General features: G+C 47.3%; 1 protein-coding gene across 1 annotated transcript; it reads left to right on the plus strand.

Annotated features, from left to right (window-relative positions):
• The first annotated feature begins 308 nt into the window (after positions 1 to 308).
• On the plus strand, positions 309 to 25,113 carry Cnr2 (cannabinoid receptor 2). Its single transcript, XM_051173597.1, has 2 exons — positions 309 to 664; positions 21,575 to 25,113. Exon 2 carries the CDS (start codon positions 21,618 to 21,620, stop codon positions 22,698 to 22,700), a length of 1,083 nt encoding a protein of 360 aa, XP_051029554.1. The 5' UTR covers positions 309 to 664; positions 21,575 to 21,617; the 3' UTR covers positions 22,701 to 25,113.
• The last annotated feature ends 1 nt before the right edge of the window (position 25,114 follows it).

Genomic DNA, 25,114 nt, shown 5'->3' on the forward strand with positions numbered 1-25,114 from the left:
GACAGGGTCTCTATTTGTAGTCCTCACTATCCTGGAACTTGCCATGTAGACCAGGCTGGCCTTGAATTCACAGAGATCCTCTTGCCTCTGCCTCCCAAGTGCTGGGACTAAAAGTGTGTGCCACCATGCCCAGCTTCTTAACTTGCTTTTGATCATGGTATATGTCACAGCCACAGTATGAAACCAGAACAAGCACCCATCATTCATTCATATAATTTGTCAACACCTGTAGGCGTTTGCATTTCAAAGCTCTGGGCAAGTGTGGGGGAGGTACAGGAGGCACACGTGTAGCCTGGCATATCATCACGGACAAAGAAGCTAAACTTTACAGAGGTCAAGTGAATTGCTGGACATCACATGCCTAGGCTGGATTAGAATTCAAGACTCTGGAATTTAGGGCCCAGGCCTATGCCCTATCCTGGCCAGAGTTCTAGGAAAAGAGAACTCACTCAACGGCAGGGCAAGAACACTTTGGCACTGGGGACCCAGAAGGGAAGTGGTAACAGGGACGGACCAGACCTCCTCTCACTCGTTTACAAAAGGGCAAAACCAAGAGAAACCAGCTGGAGCTGCGGCTCTCTGAACCCCAGGCTGAGCCTGTGGATCTGAATACAAAATAGCCAGGAAGGCTCTCCAGGCTCCGGGGGCCCATCCGCTGACAACCGTGAGTAGCTTGCTTTGTTTGTTTGTTTGTTTGTTTTTAGACTCCTCATTCCAGAAAGCCTGTGTTCTAACCTCAGCCCTTCTCTCTGGAGCTACGGGCTGTCTGAGGCAGGGGGATGGATGTCAGACCAGGAACATGGGTCACAGCAATTGATGCTCAAGGCTAACCCTCCTGAGGCAGGACTTTTCCTTGTTGCTCACCACAATAATAAAACCCAACTACTTAGGTGACTTTTCTTGGGGAGTTATTCTATTTACCCAGAAACAGAAAGCCACGCTAGACCAAAGAAATTTTCCTTTTAGACCAGTTTAGAGAACTGATGAGTTATATATCGGGGTTGTTTGCAGGAACATGGGTGGCTCGGGCAACCATATCATCAAAAAGCCCACCCCAGCTTGGTGACAAGTGCTCAAAGCACCTCCCAAGACTACAAGGGGCGGGGCAGGAGCAAGGGAGTGGCTGGAATGTCAGGTGAGGGTCTAATGACTGCCACACAAGGAGATTGGTAGCAGGCCTGATCTTTTGCAGGCCTTTCGTAGATAACCACAGCTGTAGAGAAAGGACCACACACGCCCAGGAAACAGAATTCCACAGCACAGACAGATCTCTGTGGGCTGGGCTCTGTCCAAGGCCTCGCCAAGGTTTCCTTTATTAGATGCTGACAACACAAATACTCAGTGTCTGTGGTAAATTATGCTACCATATCGCCTGTTTGGCAGAAGGAGGCTATGTGCCACTTCCCCGAAGTCCCAGGGGCATCACTTGAGAACACTGACTTGAAGCAGAAATTTTGGCTTCCTAGCTTACTCTTTAACTACCATAGCAGATGGGGAAATTTGAAAAGGGCCCCAGGAGACTAAGGTCTTTGGGCTCACCCAGGCAATCCAGAGCCTTGTTTTATAGAAGAAAAAACCCAAAACAATACAAAAAGCCGAGGTGCAATGAGGTGATTGATTGAAGGCACTGGACCAGAGACTCTGCTCCCATAGAGGTCACTGGGGGAAGAGATGTAGAGTGGGGGCCCTGAGATGGAGACCCCTGTAGAACCCTATCTCCACTGCTCTGCCCCTCAGCTTTCTCTTCTGTACAGAACAGTTCCAAGAGTGTCACCCTCAGGCTTGTGGTAAAGGCACAGACGGATGGCATTGCTTGGAAATAGACAACTGCACTGAGCGAATGAGAGCTTGCCCTTGCCCACTCCCCCATGCTGTGGGTTAGAAATGAGAATAGGAGGCACCAGCTCCTTCCTCAGAATAGGAATTTGCCTCAAGGGAGCTGCATTATGGTCATGAAAGCCAGGACAGGGCAGAAGGTCTGGTGACAGATTCAGGAAGTTTGAGGACGTCCCAGTTCTGGGACTGCTATGGCTCAAGGGAGCTTGCTTGCTTCCTAACCTGCATGGGTCCATGTGACTCTCCACCAATGAGGTCATCCTTCCCCAGACTCCTCCATTAAGCTGGCAAAATGGCCACCTCCCATCTCCTCCTGTCTTCTTTGTGTGTGCACGCACCTGTGTGGGTGTGCTTGTGGAAGCTAGGGAGGTTGGTGTTGGGAATCTTCTGTTGATCTCCATGTTATTTTTTAAGACCAGTTCTCACTGAATCTGGGACTCACTGGTTCAGCTAGTCTGGCTGGCTGGTGAGTCCTAGGAATCCTCCTGTCTCCCCCTTACCGTGCTGGGATTAAAGGCACTGTGCCAGGTTTTTCATGCGGGCTCTGAAAACTCCAAGGAAAGCCCTGATGCTTGCACAGCAAACGTTCTAAAGGCCAGGTGAGCTGTGTCCTCATCCCTTCCACTCTTGTTACTCTTACTGCGTGTTCTCAGGGGGCCTGAACCTTGCATTTATTCTGATGGAATTACATGCAATAGAGCTCTGCGCCTCATCCTGCCAAGCCTGTAGGAATTGACCCACAGGTCACATACAGAGCTTCATTCCAATCAGAGATATCTATTATCCCAGTGCCTGTGATTCCCTGCTTGCTCCAGCCTTATTGTGTCCCTGGAAGAGCTGGAGACCCAGTTTCTTTGTCAAGACTTAAGACATTGTCCTTACTGTTTGAATTTACGGTGAACTACCCAACACTCGCCTTCCCCCAAACTCTCCAGGGATCTGAGCCCAGCCCCCCCAGAATCGTCCTTTTCAAGACTGGGTTTTCCTGTGTAGCTGGCACTCACTCTGTAGATCAGGGTGTCCTTGAATTTACAGAAATCCACCTGTCTCTGCCTCTCCAGTACTGGGATTAAAGGCTTTAGCCACTACCATTGGTTTGTGATTGGCCTGTGATTGCTTTCTAGTCCAAGAGCTAAACAGAAGCCTCTGTTTAGCTTAGAAACAGAAGCTCTTTCCTCTCACCCACCTGGGCATTGGCTCCCTCTCCCTGAGCAGGGTTCTCACAAAGGCCTAGGAGTGCTGTCTTCCAGCAGCTTCTGCTTCTACACCAAATGATTGATTGCGAAAAGCCTCTCGGGCAGGAGACTCACAGGCTATCTGCTGAGAGCTGAGAGCCATATCTTACAGATAAGGAGAGCAAGACTCAGCAGCGGCACAGACTTGCACAATGTCACGCGGTCAAGGCAGTGGGGAGCAGGCGGGAGTAGAAGGCGCCTTGTCTTGTGACAGACCCAAGCCACCCGCCCTGACTAGCTAGGTGACACTGAGTGATTAGCATCACTTCCTGAATCTCTGTGCTTTCAGTGACACCAATGCAGCCCATGGTTTCCCAGCCTGCCTCACACACATGCCTGTTCATGCCTTAAATCCATCAGTGGCCTCCCCTTGGGTGGTCTCCACACTGACTCGTGGCAACTCACACTTGTAAGGTGCAAAGCCCACCCAGATTTTAAAAATACCCTAGGTGGTGGGCGGAGTCATTGCTCAAATCAAGACCTCATAGTTTCTAGACCCAGAGTCACAAGCAGCAGGAATGGTGGCACAGGCCTGTGATCCCAGCACTCAGGAGGGGAAGGCAGGAAGACCAGAAGTTCAATCATCCAGACTCGCATAGAGAGCTCAAGGCCGGTCAGGGCTACATGTGAAAGAGGCTCTCTCAAAACAACCAGGCCAGGCTTAGCCAAGCCAAACAGGTGGGCAGGGTAGAGAATCCCCCATAGGCGTGAAGGCGCAGTTCAGGTCACCACTGACACAGAACTGTCACTTGCAGAGCATGTTTCAGATGCCACAGAACATGTAGCCTGGGAGCCTGACTACAGGGAGAGAGGAGCATATTATATTGTGTGTTGGGCCCTGAGGTTCCAACCACAAACCCAGGGGATTCCTCATTCCCTAGCAGTCTCTCCACGGGATTTCCCTCCCTGTGCTGGTGGCTGTCACTGGCATTGTCTTATGCCTTCACACCCTGATCCTATGAGAGAGTTGGGGTCTAGAGGGTAACTGCTTTGCCAAGCCCAAAGTAGGAACCCAGCAAAGTCAGGGCAATTGGCCATGGCTTCTGTGTCTGGAAGCCCTTCTCTCAGCACAGCCCAGAAAACATGCCTCCCCCAAGTGGTGGAGTCCTTAAATGCTATCAAGAAAGACAGACAAGCTAGGCTGGGCTACAATGGATTTAGCGTCCCACCCCACCCCGGGGACTGCTGGGGTTCTATGAGGAGAGGGTGTTGGTGGGACCTCACTCAAAAGTGACTTTATAGGTTTAGTGTCCTATAAGTTTTGTGGCTTCTCTTCCCCCCTATTTCCCTACAACCTTCTCCCACTGCCCAGCGGGTAGCCTTGAACCTATGGCACCCAGAGCCTCCCACTCAAACCACTTCTGCCCTGCCACAGTGATTCCCATGGCTCCCTAGGGGTTGTGCCCTGCCTTAGTTCCTCTTTGAGAACCACAGGTGCATTCACAGTGGTGCTTCTGTGTGAATACAGTTGAGTCCTTCCTGTGTGTCACCCGGTGGATGTGTTTGGGTACTGGGTGGGGGGGAGTTTGGGGGACCTATGGAGAACAGTTCAACACATCTAGAAGATGTTGGAGATGTAGGATTGCAATTTACTAGAGGCGTATGACAGAGGTGTGATTTGGACAGATATTGGTCAGGAGCATCCACACCCCAAAAGCAAGAAGAAAGGGTTCGTAGACTAAGCTAGACAAAGGTGGAGAACAACCAACCAGAATATATCTGGCCTTTCTAAAAAACTAAGAGCATGTCAAAGATCAGTCAAGGGACAGTCTGGGTGTCAGTGGCCAGAGTGGCAGAACAAATGTTTGGCTGTTTTGGTTTGTGACATACTGTATAGCCCAGGCCAACCTAGAATTCAAGATCCTCTTGCCTCCATCTTCCGAGTGCTGGAAGTACAAGCCTGTGCCACGACTCCTAGCTTTGGCAAACTTTTTTTTTTTTTTTAATGAGAGCTGGAGTGATGGCTCAGTGGTTAAGAGCAATAGCTACTCTTCTAGATGACCCAAGTTTAATTCCCAGTTCTATACCCACATGGCTTTTCAAACAATCTGTAGGGGAATCTGATGCCCTCTCTGGCTTCTGTGTGCACCCGGCATGAACATGATGTACAGAAAAGTGTTCAGGCAAAAACCTGTACAGAAGATAGAAATGTCAGACAGATCTACTGGAGCTAGAGTTTTTGGCAGGTGTGAGCCACCCAACATGAGTATGGGGACCTTGGGTCCTCTGCAAGAGCTGCAAACACTCTTAACAGATGAGCACTTCTCCAGCCCTCAATTTTTTTTTTTTTTTTTGAAGGAATAAATTAGGGGCTTCAGGGATGGCTCAGTGAGCAAAGTGCTTGTCCTTGCTGGGAGATGAGGACAATGTGAGTTTGGAAGCCCAGTACTCACAGAACTGTCAAGTGTGGTGCCTCATAACTGTAACATCAATGCTAGGTTTCAGAGATTATAGTCAGCTCATTGGCCAGCCAGTCTCTCTGAAACTTCCAGCACGGGGTTCATTGAAGATGGCGAGTGATAGAGAAAGACACCTCAGGGCTATACACATGTATACACGTATGTATATGCAACACATAAAGAGAATAAAAAAATAAAATAAAGGTATAAATTCACTTGTGGGGGGAGATTGTTTGGGGAGATAAGGTTTCCCTATATAGTCTAGCCTGGCCTTGAACTCACTGTATAACACAGGGTAGCCCTAAATTCAGGGCCCTACTGACTCAGCCTCCCGAGTGCCGGTATTAAAGGCATATGCCACCACTGCCCAGCAATATATATTGACTTTTTAAGTGCCAAATCATGAGAAACATGGACCCTCACTTCATAATAGTAATGCTGGAGACTCAGTAATGCTGGGGGCGGTCTGTTTTATAACCGTGTACGAACTTACAAAGCCAGGTATCCGTGTAAAGCAGAAGGCATGCCCACTGAAGTAAGGAACAGGCTTCCAGCCTTGCTGCCAGCCCCTCCTTCCTGGACTGTCTTTTGGGGGTTTGTTTTTGTTTTTCCTGAATGAAGAGAAAGGTCCGGGCCACCCAGGTCTTACTGTCTCCTCTGCTATCTGCACACCTCTTTTTCTCACTAAAACCTTTCCTGCACACTTACATGCTTGCTGGTTTGTTTCATTAAAGTAGATTTATTTGTTTGCGTGTGTGTGTGTGTGTGTGTGTGTGTGTGTGTGTGTGTGCGTGCGTACGCGCGCGCAAACTTAATGAAACTGGACAGCAGAAGTAAAATAAACTTCAAATTACATGCATTGTTTACAAAATTAAACTTGGGCTTCTCCCTGCTTTACAAGTGATATAATGTGTTAGGTTTAGTTTAAATTCTTCTTATGGGGCTGGAGGAATGGCTCAGTGTTGTGTGTATTGCTCTTGCAAAGGACCTGAGTTTAAATCCAACACCCACACAGGGTGGCCCATAACTGCAATAATCCTGACTCCAGGGAATCCTCTACCACAATCTGGCTTTTCCCAGACAACTACACTCACATGTACATCCGGTGCATACATATACACAAAAATAAACAATAAAGTAAACCTTAAAACCTAAACCACAAGCAGGGCATGTTGATATTCATCTTTTTTCTTTTTTTTTTTTTTTTTGGTTTTTGGTTTTTTGAGACAGGGTTTCTCTGTGGCTTTAGAGGCTGTCCTGGAACTAGCTCTTGCAGACCAGGCTGGTCTCCAACTTTGACATACATCTTTAATCCTAGCATTAGAGAAGAAGAGGAAGCAGGTAGATATCTGAGTTCGAGGCCAGCCTGGTCTACAGATGGAGTTCCAGAACAGCCAGGGCTACACAGAGAAATCCTGTCTTGAAAAACCAAAAGAATAAAATAAAACAAAAGCAGCAATAAATAAATTCTTATTATCTAGCCCAGGCTGGCCTCAAATTCCAGTTCAGCCTGTAAGCATAGGAGGAACATGCAGGAAGATCTGTCCTCCAGAGGTTCAGCCCATCCCTCCAAGACAGGTCTGTCCCTGCAGGTTTAATTCATCTGTCAGCTTCTGTCCAGCTGTTCCTGGGTCCCTGCCAGCTGCTTTGTCACTACTACCAGATCTTAGCAGCCCCAGAGCCCATGAGTAAGTTTTCCTAGCAAGATATGGTGTGGTTTGACAGCACCATCACTACCTCCACCACCAACAACAACAACAATGACATTGTCTTGTTGCTAAGTGCATTTTGTGGCTCACAGTATTCAAAAGTCTCACTCAACACTAATGGTAATGTTATTAATATTATCATAAGTAACAGAGTGTTTAAAGTTACTTCATATCCCTCTCCCACACCCCCTCTTCTGTTGGGGAAACCTGACTGAATTGCACCTCCCATCCTGACCCTGCAACCATTTGAACAAATCAAAATCATAGGTGGGTCAGGACTTCACTCTGTGAAATCTGGCCAAGCCAGAAAGAAAGAGCTTCACAGCCAGCAGGGAAAACCACAGGGGGTTAAGAAAGCCCAACACAAAGCCCACCATGTCCTGTTCCTGATGTGCAGGGAAACCACGGTGCTAAGACCTTGTCATCCATCATCTGGGCAGTGGTGGTGCATGCCTTTAATCCCAGTGCTTGGGAGACAGAGGCAGGTGGATCTCTGGGAGTTCGTTAACACTCTGGTCTACAGAGTGAGTTCCAGGACAGCCAAGGCTGTTACACAGAGAAACCCTGTCTCGAAAAAGATAGATAGATAGATAGATAGATAGATAGATAGATACATACATACATACATACATACATACATACATACATACATAGATAAATGCATAGACACATAGATAGATACAGACAGACCTTGTCATCATTCAGGTTTCTTTCTTCCACGCACCCACCCCAGGGCAGTACTACCTGAGTTGGCATGAAAATTCCTTCCCTACAGAAAGCACATTATGGACAGAGTGGTGGGCCACCCCAGGTGGTATTCTCACAACACTCTCCCACCCAGGTCTCCCCACAGTCCCTAATCAAAGCTGAAGATCTCCCCAGAGCTATGCCCAGAGAGAGGGAGAGCTCATCAGCCAGTCCTTCCCACCTTCCCATCACCAAGTCTCTTTGTATGCTTGTTTCTTTCTTTCTTTGAGGCAGGGTGACCCTTTGGAGCTCTGGCTACCCCACTACTATGTAGCCATAAACAGACAATTACCATCTGTTCTGTTACAAATAAATTATTTTATTTTAAAGAACAGATAATGCCGGGGCATTGGTGGCTCATGCCTTTGATCCCAGCACTTGGAAGGCAGAGGCAGGTGGATCTCCGTGAGTTCGACACCAACCTGGTCTATAAAGCGAGTTCCAGGACAGGCTCCAAAGCAATACAGAGAAACCCTGTCTCGAAAAACAAAACAAACAAATAAACAAAAAAGAAAAACAGATAACATAGTACCAGCTAGCTACTAGAAAGGCTGAAATAGAAGAATCATGAGTTCAAAGCCATCCTGGGCACTTTAGCAAGAGCCTGTCCCAAAAGTTACCAAAAAATAAAAATAAAAAATAAAAAAAAAAATTAAAGGCTAGATTGGCCAGGTATGATACGTGTGCCTTTAATCCCGGGACTCAGGAAACAGAGGCAGGAACATCACTATGACCTACCATAGCCCAGCCTGGTCTACATTAAGAGTTCTAGGCCAGCCATGGCTACACAGTGAAAGCATCTCAAAGAAAAGTCTGGGGATGTGTAATATCAGTGGTTCAGTGCTTGCCTGGTATGCAGGAAGCCCTGGGTGCAAATGCCAGGACAAAACCAGAATATGTGCCATGAATATGAATAAGAGTGACAAAAGAGAGGATGACAACACACACACAAAGCCCCTTGTGCCTGCTATGGCAGAAACTCAACCACAGCCACCAGTTCAGCAGGCTGAGCAGCAGCAGTTACCAATCAGGCAGTAAGGGTATTTTCATTAAAGAGATGCTATTTCTAAGCCAGGCTGTGGTGGCATATGCCTTTAATCCCAGCACTCAGGAGGCAGAGGTATGCTAATCTCTTGGCCATCCTGGTCTATAGAGCCTGTTCTAGAACAGCCAGAGCTACATGGAGAAAGCATGTCTTTTGTTTGTTTTTTGAGGCAGGGTTTCTCTGTGGCTTTGAGGCTATCCTGGAACTAGTTCTTGTAGACCAGGCTGGTCTTGAACTCGAGAGCCTCCTGCCTCTGCCTCCTGAGTGTTGGGACTAAAGGTGTGTGCCAGCACCACCCAGCTGAAAGCACGTCTTGACAAACAAGCAAAAAAAAAAAAAAAAAAAAAAAAAAAAAAAGACATTATTTCTGGATGAAAAGATGGCTCAATAGTTATGGTGGTTTTAAAGAAAATGATCCCCAAAGGGAGAGACACCGTTAGGAGGTGTGACCTTGTTGGGGAACGTTTGGGTGGGCTTTGAGGTCTCGTTTCACTCAGTGTGACAGTGTGACTTCCTGCTGCCTCTGAGACAACAGTAGGACTCTCAGCTCCAGCACCACCTGGGCCTCTCTGAACCCCATCATGATAATGATGGAATGAAGCTCTGAAGCTGTAAGCAAGCTACTCTAGTTAAATGTTTTCTGTATAAGAGTTGCCGAGGTCATGGTGTCTCTGCACAGCAATAAAAACCCAAACTAAGACAGTAGTCAAGATTGAGTACTGCTCTTGCAGAGGACCTGTGTTTGATTTCCCGATCTGCTGCTGATTAGTGACTCAGGATCGCCTGTAGCTCCAGCTCCAGTGGATCCAACACCCCACCCCCCAGCACCTGTCTTTCCTTGCACACGCCCACAGTGGGACACACACACATATGCATTTTTTTAAAAAGTCAAAAACACATGTTACTTTAACTTAGGTGTAGTGGTACTAGCCTGTAATCCCAGTGCACAGAAGCTGAGACAGGGGAAACTTGGGTTCGAGACCAGTCTGAGTTACAGAGCAAGATGCTGTCTCAAAAATTTTCTTCTCGTATAAACAATGGGCTTATTAAGTATTATTGTTTATTATACATATATAGTAAATATGTTTGTTATATATTTATTATAAAATAATCTATTAAGAATAAATATTAGCTTCCTTGCTTTGTTTTATTTTATAGCAAAGACAATTCAACAACTATATAAAAAACTATTTGCAAAAAAACACACACACAAAAAAAAAGCTGGGCAGTGGTGGCAGACACCTTTAATCCCAGTACTCGGGAGGCAGAGGCAGGAGGATCTCTGTGAGTTCAAGGCCAGCCAGCCTGGTCTATAGAGCATGTGCTATGATAGGCTCCAAATCTACACAGAAAAACCCTGTTTCAAAACAAACAAACAAACAAACAAAACCCCCTACTTGTAGCAGGTGTGCAATGGCTTGCAGAGAAAGGAGCTTGCTACCAAATCCAATGACCCAGTTTTGATCCCCAGAACCTGTATATGACGGAAGGAGGGAACTGACCCCTCCACACGTATGCTGCAGAGGAGCATCACTTCTCTCCCAGAATCCACACTACATGTTTACCTTTCAGAGCCTCTGTGCAGCCTGGGAACGGTGTTCAGGATGGTGAAGGGTTCAAGACAGGGGAGTTCAAAAGCAGCCGTTGGGCACTCACTCGATCAGGCTAGCACTTTTGCAAGCTGACATACCCACACTTCCAAGTCAAGCAGGCCTTCGAGATCTCATGGGGGCTGTTGGTCCCAAGTCCTTCAGTCCTACCAGGCCTAAACCCAAAACCTAAGAGTCTATTCCTTTGGTCCAAGGCTCTTGTCACAGTGGGCTGCTGGCAGGTGCTGACTTCTGCACGCAAATCTCTGGCACATCCTTAGCTTCCTGTTCAGGTACCTGCAAAAGTCCTGACCTGAAGCTCCCGCCCCCTTCTCTCCCTGTTTTCCATCTTCACCCTTCTTTCACACCTCCAGCCCCCCCACACACACAGCAAAGACACAGCAAATGTGACTTTGTCACCCGTATTCCCTGCCAACTAGCAGAGAACTTGAGTTAGGCCCAGCACAGGGAGTCCCCACACCTACGGCCACAGGGGACACAAGGGCTGCTTCTGCTCCCCTTTCGTCCTTAGATGGTGTCTCGCTGTCTTAGCCACGGTTCTATTGCTGTGAAGAGGCACCATGACCATGGCGGGTCTCAGGGAGAAAGCATTTAATTGGGGGTGCCTTACAGTTAGTTTCAGAGGGTTAGCCCATTGTCGTCATGGTGGGGAGCATGGTGGCACACAGGCAGCCATGGTCCTGGAGAAGGGGCCTGAAAAGTCTACATTTGGGTCCACAGGCAGCTGGGGGGGGGGCCAGTAGGCCTGGCTTGGGGCTTCTGAAACCTCAAAGTTACTCCCAGTGATACACCTCTTCCAACAAAGCCACCTCTCTCTCTCTCTCTCTCTCTCTCTCTCTCTCTCTCTCTCTCTGTGTGTGTGTGTGTGTGTGTGTGTGTGTGTGTGTGAGAGAGAGCGTGTTTTGTTTGTTTTTTGAGTCAGGGTTTCTCTGTGTAGCCCTGGCTGTCCTGAAACTAGCTTTGTAGACCAGGCTGGCCTCAAACTCACAGAGATCCTCCCAGCTAAAGCCACATCCCTAAATTCTTTTCAAGTAATGGCATTCTCTGATGACAAAGCATTGAAATTTGTGAGCCTACAGGGGTCATTTTTATTCACCACACTCATGTAGCCCAGGCTGGCCTAAAACTGGCTTTGGACTCCCGAGTCTCCTCTGTCAGCATCCCAGGCAATAGGATTGCAGCAAACCATTTCACCCACCATCATTTACTTGTTTATTTGTTTGTGTTTATGTGACTATATGCTATGTGTGTCCACAGAAGCCAGAAGGCATGCTGTCCCCTGCAGCTGGAGCTATATGTTTGTAGCCTTCGTGTGGGTGCTAACAAACAAACTCTGGTCCTCTGAAAGGGGCAGGAAGCACTCAGCCTCAGCTCCAGCAGCCCTACTCCGCCTTTTCTTAGATGTGTAGCCCAGGCCGGACCTCTAATTTCCAGTCCTTAAGTTCTCCTGGCTCGCACTCCTGAGTGCAGCTAGGATTACAGGCATGCTTAACTGTTGGTCTAGATAAGGAAACATAAAACAAGAAAGAGTAATTCTACCTAAGGGCACAAAGCCAATAACCCGAGGCGGAACCACCACTCTAGAGCTCAGTAGCCTGTCTGGCAGATCTTCAGTGAGAAAGTCAAGACGTGTGGCCCAAATTCTCCAGTGGGGACATGAATAAGAAAAAAAAAAAAGAAAAAAAGAAAAAAAGAAAGCTGCAGCTGTAGATCAGTGGCAGAGCTCCTTCCTGGTCCTCTCAAGGCCCAAGGTTCAGAGTCCCCAGTTTTTAAAAAGTGTGTGTGTGGTAGAAATATAAAAGACAGAGCCAGGACTGGTGGCGCACACCTTTAATCCCAGCACTTGGAAGGCAGAGGCAGACAGGTGTCTGTGAGGTTGAGGTCAATGTGGTCTACAGAGTGAGTTTCAGGACAGCCAAGACTTCCCAAAAAACAAACAAAAACTCCCAAAACAAGAAACAACAACAACGTAGGAAATATGAGAAAAAGGATGTGATTTCCCCCATGGAATATAACCAGTGGTAAAGTCATCCATCTGTCCCTGTGCATTTACAAAGCTGACCTCCCGTCATAAAGCCGGGCTGCCACTTGCTGTGGTTTTAGGGAGAATGGCTGGCCCCCTTTGGATCCATTTGCTCAGGGAACACTGCTTCACCTCAAAGCCATGGCCTCTTGTAGCACCCGCGCTACCATCTGTTCCACGAATTGGGCAAAGGCCTAGAGATTGAAATAAAGACAAGACAGTGGGCCATTCGTTCAATGGCAATGTCAGAAGGCCAAATGCCGAATGCCGTTTGTTCAGGGGAAAGAACAGGCTTAAATACTGATTTACAGCACAGTGGAAAATTACAGGAATTTTAGGCTTAGCTCCTCCCTACGAGGTGTGTGTTATCACGAGGTGTGTTGTCACGAGGTGTGTGTCATCAAAACAGGAAAAGTACCAAACTTGGGGCAAGGAGTTCTGGCCAACAGCTTCAGGCTTGCTCAAGGCGCCTCGGGAGTCCATGCAGGGGCCTACAGCCTCTCAGCTTGAAAATTACAAGTGTGAACATGGTTCCCATCTCCCTTTCTCTGAACAGGAAGTTGCAAACCTATAAGGAAATTGAAAGAGGAAGATGATGTTTGAAGAGATGACAAGTTAGTGAGTTAATTTACCAAGTGTTGGTGCCCAGGCAGAGATGGGAAGGCAAGGCCACAAGCAGGGACCCGTGCAAGCACAGAGAACTGAAGAATCTCTGTGGTCCTTAAAATGACAGCCTGAGGTTTAGGGATGCACACCTTCCTTCCCTAGGACATCTTATCAAAGAGCCGAGCTGGATCCAGAAGAAAAGCTAAGCTAGCTTATAATAAAAGCAGGGTTCAGGAAAGGGTAGCATGCCCCTCAGGACTGGAGAAGTGGGAAACAGATTTCAACAAAAGCAAAGGTAGTTATTGTGAGTCTTTGGCCACTGACGTCTTTATTGGGGTGGCCATGAAAACTGTCCAGGATGTGAAGATGGCTCTCTGCCTTCTTGGAAGAAATGAAGTGTCCATTCAGCTTTGCCATAGGCTAAAAGCTCTTCCCTGTGGCTCTAAACTCAGGATGTATGTCTGAGATAGGGCAGAGCTGACACAGTTGTTGTTGAAATTTATCATTTAGTGTTTGCTGCCTCTCACAGAGCTGACTGGGACCAAGGCCATGGCTGGGACTCTGAAAGCCCTGGGACCCTTTGTTTTGAGTCACTTGGCTCTGCTCCAGATGCCTCTGGCAGCCATGCAGCTGCTTAGGTTTTTTTGTTGTTGCTATTGTTCTTTCTATGTATGTGTGTACTTACAGAGGTCAGAGGTCAGCCTTGGGTGCCGTTCCTTAGATGCTGTCCTCTTTATTTTGAGGACGACTATTACTAACCTGGAGTTCACTGCTTCGGCTACTAGACTGGCTGACCAGCAAGCCCCAGACATTTGCCTGTCTCCGTCTCCCCAGTGCTGAGATTACAAATCCATAGTACCACACCTAGCTTTTGCTTTTACTTTACTTTTTATTTATTTTATTTATTTGTTTGTTTGTTTATTGAGACGAGGTCTCATAATGTAGCTCTGGTTGTCCTGGAACCCACTATGTAGATTGGGCCAGGCACCAACTCAGAGATCCATCTGCCCCTGCCTCCCAAATGCTGGGATTAAGGGTGTGTGCCAGTAGGCCTGGCTCATACCCCAATTTTTTATGTGGGTTCTGGGGTATCAAACGCCATCTGATGTGGCAAGCATTTTACCAGCTCAATATCTCCCCAACCCTTACTACTTAGTTTTAAATAATTTTCTAATCTGCATGTTGGATTGCTTTCCCAACTCATAAAAGAAGACACGGAAGCTCAGAGAGTTTGAGTGCCTTGCTCCAGGTCACACAGCCTGTGTGTGACAGATCTCAGTGTGGCGCTCCAGGTCTGGGACAGTGACAGAGATGTGTCACCACCATCCTTTCACTGGACTCCATGGGAGCATGTGGTGGTCAAGCTTGACACAAACAAAAATAGCCCTGGGACAGAGAAGAAGTCCAACCTGTGGGTGGTGACTCCATGGAAGTCTGGGCAGGGTGAGGGAGGGGTAATAGAAACAAGGCTTGAGGGGAATTAGTTCTACCAGGCAGACTCCTGTGACTTCCTTGGCCACTAAGAGACACTAGAGAGTGCCAGGTGGTGGCGCCTTTAATCCCAGTACCCAGGAGGCAGAGGCAGGTGGATTTCTGTGAGTTCCAGGACAGCCTGTTCTACAGAGTAAGTTCCAGGACATCGAGGGCTGTTACACAGAGAAACTCTGTTGAGAGAGAGAGACAGAGAGAGAGAGAGAGAAGGAGCAAGAGAGAGAAGAAAGGAGTCACAGCAGAGATGGTGCATGACAGTTCCATACATTACAAAATTACAAACTCCTTTTTTTTTTTCTGTTATAGGTTGGGGGAGGGGCTACATTAAGTATTAGTAGAGTGAAGGCCCAGGTTGTATGTAGCTCAGTGGTAGAGCTCTTGTCTAACACATTGTGAGGCCCTGGTTCTAATGTATAGAGCACACATGCTCGTGTACACACACATACACACACTCAGTACATTGGGATCCAGAGACCTTAGCAATTACCACCATCAACCTATCTTCTTCAGAAATGAGAAAAGAAAAACCCAGAGGGCCAGTCCAAAGCTCAGTGACAGGACAGGACTGGAATACAGGTCTCCTCATTCCCAGTCCCAGACAAAAACAACTAGACTTCTAGGGTGTGACTCAGGGAAGAGCAGTCCTCCATGTGCCTAGACATTCTGGGTTCCACCCCGCCAAAAATCTCAGCGTTTCTTTGGGGGTATCAAGTCTCAGCTTCCAACTGTGGGTGCTGCAGTCATGGGCTTCCTGTCCCCTCCAGCGTAGCGCAGCAGGGGCCAGCTCCTCTGTGACCGTGTTTCACTTCACACTTTCACTTCACGTGAAAACAAAAACCCTGCCACACCTGTTCCTGAGAGTTTCCCCACCCCCAGAAAGACAGGTAGAGTCCCGGTCCCAGATACAGCCTCAGATACCAGCCAGCAGGGACTCATGGTCAGGAGCAGGGTTTCTGGGCTAGGCATTTCCAGGAAGTGTGGAAGCCAGGCTGGCTGGTTCTCTTTAGTCCTGACATCTGTCCAGCACCAGCTGGCAACAGGCTCTACATCGTGTACTTGCACATGACTGTGGCTCGGAAGGTGTGGAATGACAATGACATGTTGATAAGATGGATGAGTCACCAGGTAGTGGTGGTACTTGGCTTTAATCCCAGCACTCCGGAGACAGAGGCAGGGGAATCTCTGTGAATCTGAGGCCAGCCTGGTGTATGGAGAGAGTTCCAAGGCAGCCTGGAGTACACAGAGAAACCCTGTCTCTGTCTCAAACAAACAAACAAACAAAAAAAAAAAACCAAACAAACAACAAGCAAAAGAAACAAAAAAGAATTTCATTTATGGGCTGGAGTTAAGAGCACTGCCTACTCTTTGAGAGGACCCAGGTTCAATTCCTAGCACTCACATGGCAGTTCACAACTGTCTGTAACTCCTGTTCCAGGGCAACTGACACTCTCACACCAATGTACATAAAATCAAATTAAATAAAATTTTAAAAATGTTAACATTTATTTTTATGTGTCTGATTGTTTTGCTTTCATGTATGTCTATGTGCCATGTACCCTTTGTACCGGATGTTTGCTGAGGTCAGAAGGCACTGGATAACCTAGGGCTGGAGTGCTGGAGTTACAGACAGTTGTGAGCTGCCATGTGGGTGCTAGTAACCAAATTCTGGTTCTCTGCAAGATCAGCAAGTGCTACTAACCTCTGAGCGTTTCTTGCAGGCATTGGGTCGAGTGTGTGTGTGTGTGTGTGTGTGTGTGTGTGTGTGTACTGTTAATTGTTTTTGAGACCACATCTTACTATGTAGCTGGCCAGAAACTTGCCACATAGACCAGGCTGCCCTTCAACTCATAGAGATCCTTCTGCCTCTGCCTCTGCCTCCCAAGCAAGTACTGGGATTAAAGGTGTGTGCCACCACCCCAAGCTGGACAGATCTTTTATACATTCTAAAAGGATCAAAAAGAACTTGCCAGTTCTCAGTTTCAAAAACTACAATGGCTGTCCTCAGTCCACTTGGCCTACCTAAGAATGGGTGGGTAATGTTATTGTCACTTCATAGAAGAGGAGAGCAACTTGCCCAAAGTCATGAGATAAGAATGACAGAGAGGGACCCAGAGCAGCCACCTGTGTGACAAACTCCAAGTCTCTCTGTGCATCAAATACATCCTTGCCCTGGAAATAGATCTTCTAGAAGACCACCATGTGGCCTCCAAAGGGCATTTCTATCTGTGTGTGGACCGGAAGCTGGGTTTCCTGTTGCTCTGTGCTTCCTGTTGTTGCCTTGTTAGGATGTCCATCAAATGCATGCATTTCCTGTCCTTACTCTGGATAGTAACAGTAGTCTGTGACCACACTGTGCCAGAGTGAGACAACGACACTAGCCTCAGCCACCCCAGCAACCATCAACTGTAGTCACCCTGAATGAGGTAAGGCATTCCATAATGGTTTTATTTTTATTGCTTATTTTTTCTTTTTGAGATAGGGTTTTGCTATGTTGCCTAAGCTGGCCTTGAACTCATTATGTTACCCAATATCAAACTGCCAGCAGTCTTCCAGCCTTAGAACTCGCTGTGTCCTGGCCTCAAACACTCAGCAGTTGCCCTTAGCCTCTTGAGTGCTGGGATTACAGGTGTCACCAGGCCTCAAAATCCCATCCTGTACTTTTATTTTATGTTTATTTACTTATTATTACTTTGTGTGTGTGTCATATCTGTACATGTGTGTGGGTATACAAACCAGATGTCATGTGTCCTGCTCTACTGATGTCTAACTTATTTCTTTGCGACAAGGTCTCTGACCGAGCCCAGAGCTCCAGTGACCCCTCTGTCAGCCTCACCCAACACTGAGGTTACAGGTGAGGTGTGTGTTTGGCCACTCCCAGCTTTTTGTGAGAGTCCTGGGAGCTAAACTCAGGTCCTCAAGGGTATCTTGTCCACTGAGCCATATCTCCAGCCAGCATCTTTGCAACCTGAAGTTTTAGATTATAGTGTTGTATAGATGAAATCACTTTATGGCTAGAAACAATATTTTTTCAAGATTTATTTATTTTTATGTGCATTTGGGGTTTTGCTTGCATGTATGTGAGGATGCCAGATCTCCTGGAGTTACAGACAGTCGTGAGCAGCCATGTGGGTGATGGAACCCAGGTCCTCCGGAAGAACGGCTGAGCCATCTCTGCAGCCCCTGGGAACAATGTTTTTAAATTTCTATTTCCATTTTATTTATTTATTTTGTGTGCAGTGTATATGTATGTATCTGGGTGTGAGCATGTCATCGCCTGCTTCTGGAGGTCAGGGAACAACTTTTTGGGGTTAGCACTGCCCTTCCATCTTTTATGTGGGTCCCAGGGGTTCAACGCAAGGTGTCTGACTTTCTGGCAGGCACCTTTAACAGCTAACCCGTCTCGTCCCTCCATCCCCAAGAACAATGTTCCATAGAACTTAAATTCCATATTCTTGGTTATTGGTGCAGTTGAAGGGAAGGCAGTATGTAAAACTGGCCCATGCAGAATATGCTGGGAGACTGATACACGGCTGCAAGCTTGGGAAGGATCCACTGGGCAGATGAACCAAAGGAAAGTCAGGAAGGGATATGGAGCAGAAACTGAGGCAAAGCCCTGGAGGGCAGAAGGCAAAGTTTCTTACCAGAGGCAGCTGATAGCTGTGGGTTGGGGAGCTAGAGTGGCCTCCAGTCCTGAGGACCCAGCTTTGGACCGTATATGTTCAGGCAGCCTAGTGCACTGCAGTGGGCAGGAGGCGAAGCTGCCTTATAAACACACAACAGGAGTCCTGTATGCCACTGAAATTTTTCCTGTAGCCACACAGAAAGAGAAATAGGATGGGGGAAATACATACAATGTATATTTTGCTAAAAATATATATTTATGTGTATATTCATATACATACATATATATATACACATATATACACATACATACATACATACATATATCAGTGATAGGGCTCTTGTGAATGTACAAGACCCCAGATTTGATTCCCCAGAACCACAAAAATAAATACAAAATAGGACCAGGTATAGTGGCACACTCCTTTAATCTCAGCACTCGGGAGGCAGAAGCAGGTGGATCTCTGAGTCTGAGATCAGCCTAGTGTACAGATCAAGTTTCAGGACAGCCCTGTCTCAAAACACTAAAAAGTACAAAAAGGAAAGAAAAACAAGCAGGCGGAGGGGCTAGTGAGGTGGTCCTGGCAGTAAAATACTTGCCAGTTTTGACCTGAGTTCTGATCCCATTACCCACATTAAATTAAAAAAATGAGAACGAGATATTGTGTGCACCCACCATTATGACACTCTGGAATCTAAAGACAGAAGGATCCCTGGGATCCCAGTCTGCCTGAATTGATGAGCTCTGGGAGAGAGACTCTGTCTCAAAAAAAAAAAAAAAAAAAAAAAAAAAAAAAAGGTGGAGATCCATTGAGGAAAGCATTGAATGTTAGCCTCCACACATGCAAGCACACGCACATTCATACACACAAAAACTCATACAGGCACAGGACAGAAAAATAAAAGGTAAACAAAGACCGGGGTGGTTCAGGCCCTTCATCCCAGACAGAGGCAGAGGCAGGCAGATCCCTGTGCGTCAGAAGGCAGCCTGGTCCACACAGAGAGAGCCTGTCTCAAACACATACAAAATGGGATGTATTCATAAGCTTATCTAAGCTCACAGTGGCTGACTTCCTCTGCTCCTTCCCAGGCTGGATTTCCTCCTTCTGAAAAGATAAGTGGGATTTCTTCAGTTAAAGGTCTCAGCGGACAGCTTTATTTTGGGGGTTGTTTGGTCGGTTTGTTGGTATAATTAGCCCTGGCTGGCTTCCAACTCCATATGTACTGCAAGTTATTTATTTATTCATTTATTTTTGAGATGAGGTCTCCCTAGGACTTAGGGCTGGGCCTGGACTCAATCTGTCACCCAGACAGGCCTCCTGAGTTACTGAGATCACAGACCTAGTCACCAGGTGTCCTCCTCATTTGTTTCTTAATTTTGAAATATTTGCTGTCTTTATTAATCCCAGCACACAATGGCATGAGTTCCAGGCCAGCCTGTCTACAGAGCCACTTTCAAGACAGTCAAGGAGAGTCTGTCTCAGAAAAACTCAAACAAAATGATGTCCATTTATTTATTTATTTGCTCATTTATTTGTTTACTTCTTAATTAAGCTTTTGAGACAGGGTTTCTCTGAGGCTTTGGAGCCTGTAGACTAGGCTGGTCTTGAACTCACAGAGATCCGCCTGCCTCTGCCTCCCAAGTGCTGGCATTAAAGGTGTGCACCGTCACCATCCTGCCTTTCTTTTAATTCTTTATAAAGTATATGCAAGAGTTGTATAAAACCCTACCAGCAGACACACCTGCGAGCTCTTGCTTGATCATTGCTCGTCCCTGTGCTTATGAGTTCAAATTCCGTGGGCCTCTAGATGGAATAACACCCCATTATCTGTTTAGGAAATTTGTTTTCCTAGAGGAGTATTTAGTTTGCTTTCCTATGAAGTTTAATACTACCTCGTACAATGTTTACTTTTTTTCTTCAATATTCAGGACATGTTTATATTTAAAAAATGATTCACTATCTGATACTCAGATTAACAGGACTTCTATACCTTATATCTAAAGTACAATTGTTTTTTAGTACGGGGCTTCACATAGCCACAGATGGCCCTACAAGGGCTGGGATTACAGGTGTGTCATGACACCCCATTTATGCAGTGCTAGGGACTGAACCCAGGGCTTTGTTCATGCTGGGCAAGCTTCATTCCCTACATGAGTATACAAAAAATTGTTTCCGAGACAGAGTTTCACTATGTAGCAGACTGGCTTCCAATTCATAGAGATCTGCTTGCCTCAGCCTCCCAAGTGTTGGGATTAAAAGCATGCAACATCATGCCCCACCCCCACCAGGCCTTACAAAATAGCTTTTAGAGTTTATTTTCCCATCACTTGAGGTGAAGCCCAAGTTATTGTCTCCTATCCCCAAACAGTTGCTAAACCTTTAGTATCTTACCAACAAACAACACACCACACACACACACACACACACACACACACACACCATAAGGCAGGTTTGGTGGCACACGCCTATCTGTAATCCCAGCAGCTTTGGAACCTGAAACAGGAGGATCTTGACTTCAAGGCTACCTTATGAGACCATGTCTCAAAACTGAAAGAACAGACCAGCAAGGTAGCTTAGTGAGTAAAAGTGCTTGGTGCGCAAGCCTGATGGCTCGAGTTCAATTCCCAGAACCTACGGTAGAAGGAAAGGACCAATTCCTGACCTACACACACACTCTGTGGCACACTCATGCCTGCACATACACACCACACGTGAGCACGTGCATGCATGTACTTGTGTGCGCGCGCGCACATACACACACCAATAATAGTAATAAATAAAGGAAAAATAAGATCCCTAAGCCTTCACTTTCCATTCTTGGTTTGTTGTCTTGGCTGTCGGCCCCTGGGAATTCCCCTTGGTTTTTTATCTTATTTATTTATTTTTTGTTTTGTTTTTAGAGAAGGGTTTCTCTGTGTATGTAGCCTTTTAGACCAGGCTGACCTTGAACTCACAGAGATCCACCTGCCTCTGCCTCCCAAGATTAAAGGCGTGTGCCATCATTGCCCAACTCCCTTGGTTTTAAAAGGAAGTTTTAGGATTTGTCTCTCTAGAAAACAAAAGACCAAAAATCTTGCCGGTCACATCTGCTACTTGGAAACTGAAAGACCTGGCTTGGAGAAAAGGCTACATACTTGACGACAAAATATAAATTGATAATTTGCAGCACGTGGGTAAATGCTTGATTAGTGTCAGCTCTCAGGTGAGGTCATCACTGTTAACATCCAAAGACTTCTCTCGCTGTCCACAGTCACGCTGCCTGGGCCAGACCCAGTAGAAGCCAAAGCCTGTCCATGGAGGGATGCTGGCAGATGGAGATGACCAATGGCTCAGAGAGTGGCTTGGAGTTCAACCCTATGAAGGATTACATGATCCTGAGTGATGCCCAGAAGATAGCTGTGGCGGTGCTGTGTACCCTGCTGGGCCTGCTAAGTGCCCTGGAGAACATGGCGGTGCTGTATCTTATACTGTCCTCCCAGCAGCTCCGCAGGAAGCCCTCGTACCTGTTCATCGGCAGTTTGGCTGGAGCTGACTTCCTGGCCAGTGTGATCTTTGCCTGCAACTTTGTAATTTTCCATGTCTTCCATGGTGTTGATTCCAAGGCCATCTTCCTGCTGAAGATTGGCAGTGTGACCATGACCTTCACAGCCTCCGTGGGCAGCCTGCTGCTGACGGCTGTTGATCGATACCTATGTCTGTGCTACCCATCTACCTACAAAGCTCTAGTCACCCGTGGGAGGGCACTGGTGGCCCTTTGTGTCATGTGGGTCCTCTCGGCATTTATCTCCTACCTGCCTCTCATGGGATGGACTTGTTGTCCTAGTTCCTGCTCGGAACTTTTCCCACTGATCCCCAATGACTATCTACTGGGATGGCTCCTATTCATTACCATCCTCTTCGCCGGCATCATCTACACCTACGGGTATGTTCTCTGGAAAGCCCACCAGCACGTAGCCAGCATGGCAGAGCATCAGGACAGGCAGGTTCCTGGGATAACTCGGATGCGGCTAGATGTTAGGTTGGCCAAGACCCTGGGGCTGGTACTGGCTGTTCTGCTCATATGCTGGTTCCCTGCATTGGCTCTCATGGGCCATAGCCTGGTCACTACGTTGAGTGACAAAGTCAAGGAGGCCTTTGCCTTCTGTTCCATGCTGTGTCTAGTTAACTCTATGGTCAATCCTATCATTTATGCCCTGAGAAGTGGAGAGATCCGCTCCGCTGCCCAGCACCACCTGGTAAGCTGGAAGAAGTATCTACAGGGCCTCGGGCCTGAGGGGAAAGAAGAAGCCCCAAGGTCCTCAGTTACAGAGACAGAGGCTGACGTGAAAACCACCCCGGAGCCTGGTTCCAGAAGTCCAGGCTGCTCAAATTGCTGACAGCACCTATTTTCCTATTGGAAACAACCTGGGTGAGAAATCTGGTCACTCCCTCTAGGAGAGAGGTTTCCCAGACCCCAAATCACTCCCTCTAGGAGAGAGGTTTCCCAGACCCCTCTTTTGACAAGGAGTGCTGGGCTTCGTGGCTAGAGGGTGGCCTGCTCCTGCCTGCCTGCAGAGTCTGTGGAGCCTGTGGTAGCTGGTAACGATGGCAGGCTCTGTTCGCAAGTCAGGAAACCCTCCTGACCCCAGTGACGGAGGAGCCAGAGGGGCCTCCAGGGACCACAATAAAGGACTCCGAGGAGATCTGAGAAGATGAAGGGCCTGTTCTCCTGGAATCACAGAGTACCTTGGTCAGTGTGGTCACTGCCTGCAAATTCATCAGTGTCAGTGTCTTCCATGGTATGGGTTCCAGGCTGCCCTGCTAATGACCCGCAGCAAGACCAGCTGGTTCTGGTTCCTGCTTCATTGTTTGGGACTCCTTGGCTGGCTGTAAGCTATGTGAGGATCCACCTTTCAGGCCACCCTTGCCTCTTGAGGATCAAGAATTATGGTGTGCTGAAGATCAAGGATGCTGACTCAGACAGGGTCACAGCCATTAGCTCAGGGTATCTTGTTGGGCAAGGGCACTCATGACACTCTGAGAAGCCTTGAAGTCATTGTGATTCTAGGTCCCTGGGGGAAACTGGGTTTACTGGAGGTCCAGAGTCTTCGGGGAACCGTACTGACCTTGTTGACATTCTGCTGTGTCTAGTGTAGTAGCATGCCAGGCTGGCCTAGCTCCAGTAAAAAGAAAGATTTTCACAAAGATTCTCTAGGTCCTATGTTGTTCCCAGCGATGTTCAACTCAACCTCCTTGCCTCTTGCACACTCTGGTCCTGCAGGGATAAGCGAAAGGGGCTGGGGAGAGAAGACATCCTGCTATGGTCCTGGCACAGGCTGACATCCTCCGTCCACAGCCCATGCTGTGTCTCTGCATACCTGAACTTTATTTTCACCAAGGGATAACCCCAACAGAGGAAGGTTCAAGACACTGCTGGTGGCAGGAGGAGCAGCACCAGGAGCCAGAGGCACCGTGAAAGCAAAGCTATCCATTAAGCACAACATTTAATACTTACAAAGGGATGTGTGCTTCCTGTACGCTTGCTATTTCATCTGCATCATAAATACGTTGTGCCAGGCTGTGTGCAGTCCAGGGTATCCCGCCACAAAGGAGCCGGACCCCATCGGGGCTGGTGGTCTACATTCTGATAAGAAGTGAGTCAGGGAAGCTGAGCCTGGTGGAGCAGGCCTGTTAATTCCAGATCCTAAGTTCAAAGCCTGCCCTGAGCTCTATGTGCGGAGTTCAAGTTCAGTTCAGGCAAATTGGTGGGACCCAGTGTCAAAATAAAAAATAAAGGGCTGGAGAGATAGCTCATGGAGGGATGGCTCAGAGGTTAAGAGCACTGGCCGCTCTTCCAGAGGTCCTGAGTTCAATTCCTAGCAGCCACATGGTAGCTGATAACCATCTGTAATGAGATCTGGTGCCCTCTTTGGGCCTGCAGGCATACATGCAGGCAAGGCACTGTATACATAATAAATAAATGTTTAAAACAATAAATGAATGAATAAATAAATGAATGGCTGGAGCAGGGCATAGTGGTATGCAAATATAATCAGGTAGAATTGCTGAAAGTTTGAGGCCAGCCTCCCCTACATGAGACATTGTCTCTCTGTCTCTCTTTTTTTTTTAATGTGTAGGGGTGTTTTGCTGCATGCATGTCTGTGCAATACATGTATGCCTGGTGCTCACAGAGACCAGAGGAGGGCGTCAGATCCAGTGGTGAGCTGCCATGGGTCCTCTGGAAGAACAGCCAGTGCTCTTAACCTCTCGCCATCTCTCAGGCCCTGAATCCAGTTCTTACACACTTTCTACTTTTGCTTTAAGTAGAGAGGAGGAGTTTACAAAGGAAGAAAAGAGGTCAAGGCAAGGGCCCTGGGTAGAGATGAGAAACATCTTTGTTTAGATGATGATCCAGCCAGCAGACAAAACTTGCCCATTGCCCAGAGAAACAAATGAGGTGGTGTCCAGTGTAAAAAAACTCAGGCTCCCTAATAATGCAGGTCTGTCCATTCTGCTACAGACTCTCCCATTTGCCTCTGCAAGATGACATGTTGGTTTCTCTGTTAGGACAAGTGAAGGTCATGGTGTCCCACTTTATTCTCCCCAAGACAAGTTCTGTGCATCAGAGGCCACTGCAAATTCTAATCACTATTGGAAGGATGAGGGGGATAAGTGTGCTTAGTGTTTTAGATCATATTTCAACATTAACTTGGGAAGGAAGAAACAGAAAATATCCTGTTTCCTTATTGCTCATAAAAGGAGGAAGCAACTGGTCTATCAGCTGATTTTCTCCAAGGTGCCAGGCAAAGTA

Source organism: Phodopus roborovskii, unplaced genomic scaffold, assembly GCF_943737965.1.
Source record: "Phodopus roborovskii unplaced genomic scaffold, PHOROB, whole genome shotgun sequence".
NCBI classification, from domain to species: Eukaryota; Metazoa; Chordata; class Mammalia; order Rodentia; family Cricetidae; genus Phodopus; species Phodopus roborovskii.

Excerpts from the sequence above, each read along its gene's own strand:
- Cnr2 (XM_051173597.1), top strand. The coding sequence starts at position 21,618 with ATGGAGGGATGCTGGCAGATGGAGATGACCAATGGCTCAGAGAGTGGC.